Raw genomic sequence first — 2850 nt, forward strand, 5'->3', positions numbered from 1 at the left:
CCCATACCCACTCACACGCCCATACCCACTCATACCCCCATGCCCACTCACACGCCCATACCCACTCATACCCCCATGCCCACTCACACGCCCATACCCACTCACACGCCCATACCCACTCACACGCCCATACCCACTCACACGCCCATACCCACTCACACCCCATATCCACTCATACCCCCATGCCCACTCACACGCCCATACCCACTCACACGCCCATACCCACTCACACGCCCATACCCACTCATACCCCCATGCCCACTCACACGCCCATACCCACTCACACGCCCATACCCACTCATACCCCCATACCTACTCACACGCCCATACCCACTCATACGCCCATACCCACTCACACACCCATACCCACTCACACGCCCATACCCACTCATACCCCCATGCCCACTCACACACCCATACCCACTCACACGCCCATACACACACACACACACACACACACACACACATAATTTAAAATTTACATCTTTGAAACGTCTAGAACAAAATCACTCAATTCTATTGCTCTGGGTATATATTCCTCATAAAAGTAAAACTTCTGAAATTAAGATTTCTAGGCAATAATTCTCATCTTAGCACAGGAAAAATATCCCAAGAAAATAATCACATCTGGCACTCTATGCTTTCATCTCAGTAATTACACTGCTGATTATTTCCTTCTGTAATCTGGGCCCACCAATTCTGCTTCTAGCAGGAAGTTTGTTTTCCTGTCCTTGGTACAGGACAGTGTAGGAGAACAAGCAACGAAGCCACTCACCAGGTCTGCTGCCACCTCTAGTGCCTCCTCATGCCTCCCAAGGTGAGCCAGACACCGAGCCTGGCCTTCTTGGACATCCCTTTTCATGGCAAAATTAGCAGATGGTAACTGTTCGGCGATACTGGAGTATTCCTGCAGGGCTTTCTGGCGATTATTAAAAGAAAGAAAGGAAGACATGAAGGGGTAGGGAAAGGAAAGGACCCAGTGGAGAGATGACGTTTTCCTATACAGAAAGTAAAACGCACTCCTACAATAACCTATGGTAGACCTAAGTGTTCCAACCAGTACTGTGAATGTTTTTCTAAAAGGTTGAGACAGAATGGCTGCAGGTCATAATGTCTACAACTATGGAAGTATCACAGTATTAGAGAGAGAACATTCTAGAAGCAAAAAGAACAGGCTTTGAGTCCTGGGACTTTGAGAGGTAGGTGTGTGTGTGTGTGTGTGTGTGTGTGTGTGTGTGTGTGTGTAGAGAGAGAGAGAGAGAGAGAGAGAGAGAGAGAGAGAGAGATCTGAATTTGTTACGTAGATTAATTAGGATGGTCTTGAACTCACAGATATCCACCTACCTCTGCCTCCACCTCCCAAGTGTTGGGATAAAGGTATATGGTACCAGACCCAGCTATATACCTTATTAATATTTGCCCAAAGAGGAAATGAGGCACGTATATGAAACAATCTGGCACTTAATTGTTAATCCCTCCCTTTTCTTGCATATTGTGGGGTATTTTGTTCCTGTGACACGTTGGAGATTCACAGGTGAGTGGCTATAAATGGGAAAGCAGACCTAAAGGGATACTCAAAGTAGCTTTTGGATGGAATTATGAAAAAACAAAACATAATATGGACCCTGTAGAAAAGGCTTAGACTGAAGAGCCTAAGATTATCTATAGGCCCCACCACAGACTAAACCCATCCCACAACGCACGATGCTAACCTGGCACACACTGCTCTCTGCATGTGCTACGGATGATAAAACCAGAGCCCAGCTGAAGTCCCACGCGTGTTGACCCCCACCTCGTACTCCCGTCGTCTGTAGGCCAGGTCCCCTCTGAATTTCTTGAGAGTGAGAACTTCAATATCGTCACTACATTCTGTCTCTTCATAAAACCACTAGAAATCAAGAAGATAACGTTTATGATGGAGACTGAAGGTACGCTTTTCCTCTTCATGGTCAAAAGCACTTTCCCATGACACAACCATCTAAACATCAAGGACACACTTCTTCAGGATGACGCAAGGCAAAGCAGTGGACAAGGGATGGCTATATTCTGTTTTATAAAACAGCATCTCATCATACGCCCTCCAAGTGCTGAGACTACAGACCCGTATGATCACATCAGACTAAATGATACATGTTTATATGTGCAGTAAATGTGTGCGTGCCCGTGTGGTATGCGGGCCAGAGGTCAATGTCGGTTGCCTCTGTCAGTCTCAACTTTGTTTCCTCAAGACAGGGTATCTCACTGAACCAGTCAGCTAGACCGGCTACCAGCAAGCCCCAAGGTTCTCCTGTCTCCATCTTCCAGCACTGGTTGGCACGCCCAGTTTTTTACGTGAGTGCTAAGAATCTGAACTCAGGTTCTCATGCTGGGCACCAAGCATGTCACCCACTGAGCCACCAATGACAATCTCCATGATGGTCCAGATTTTTAAAAAAAAATATTTTTAATACACATTATATGTATGTGGGCCCATCCATGCTACTGAGCACATACGGAAAGCAGAGCATAAACTGCCGGTTGGTTATCTCCTTCTACCCTTTCAGCTCTGGTGACAGAACACGGGTCATCAAACTCGGCTGCAGGTGACTTTACCTGCTGAGCCATCTCTCTGACGGCCCAATTTTTATTAAAATGATCACAACAGTCGGTGAGAAGGCACCTGTCACTAAGTCCGACAACCTGATTTGATCTATGGACCCCATGTGGTGGAAGGAAAGAATCAACATTTGCAGTTTGTCCCCTGACTGCCACACAGTGCCATGGCTCTCTCATCCACACACACAAATAAATGAATGTGGTTTTAAAAAAAGTGTAGCACTCGGGAGGCAGAGGCAGGCAGATTTCTGAGTT

At 46.6% G+C, this 2850-nt stretch overlaps 1 protein-coding gene across 1 annotated transcript in view; it reads right to left on the reverse strand.

Moving 5' to 3' along the window:
* LOC110334995 (uncharacterized protein C8orf76 homolog) overlaps positions 1-2850 on the reverse strand; it is a 13315-nt gene that overhangs the window by 8976 nt on the left and 1489 nt on the right. Inside the window, exons 2-3 of the mRNA XM_021217072.2 lie at positions 1793-1888; positions 776-919 (exon numbers count right to left, since the gene is read on the reverse strand). Coding sequence (XP_021072731.1) covers positions 776-919; positions 1793-1888 — 240 coding nt within the window. The remainder of the gene's footprint in view (positions 1-775; positions 920-1792; positions 1889-2850) is intronic.

Source organism: Mus pahari, chromosome 17 (assembly GCF_900095145.1).
Source record: "Mus pahari chromosome 17, PAHARI_EIJ_v1.1, whole genome shotgun sequence".
Classification (NCBI taxonomy): Eukaryota; Metazoa; Chordata; class Mammalia; order Rodentia; family Muridae; genus Mus; species Mus pahari.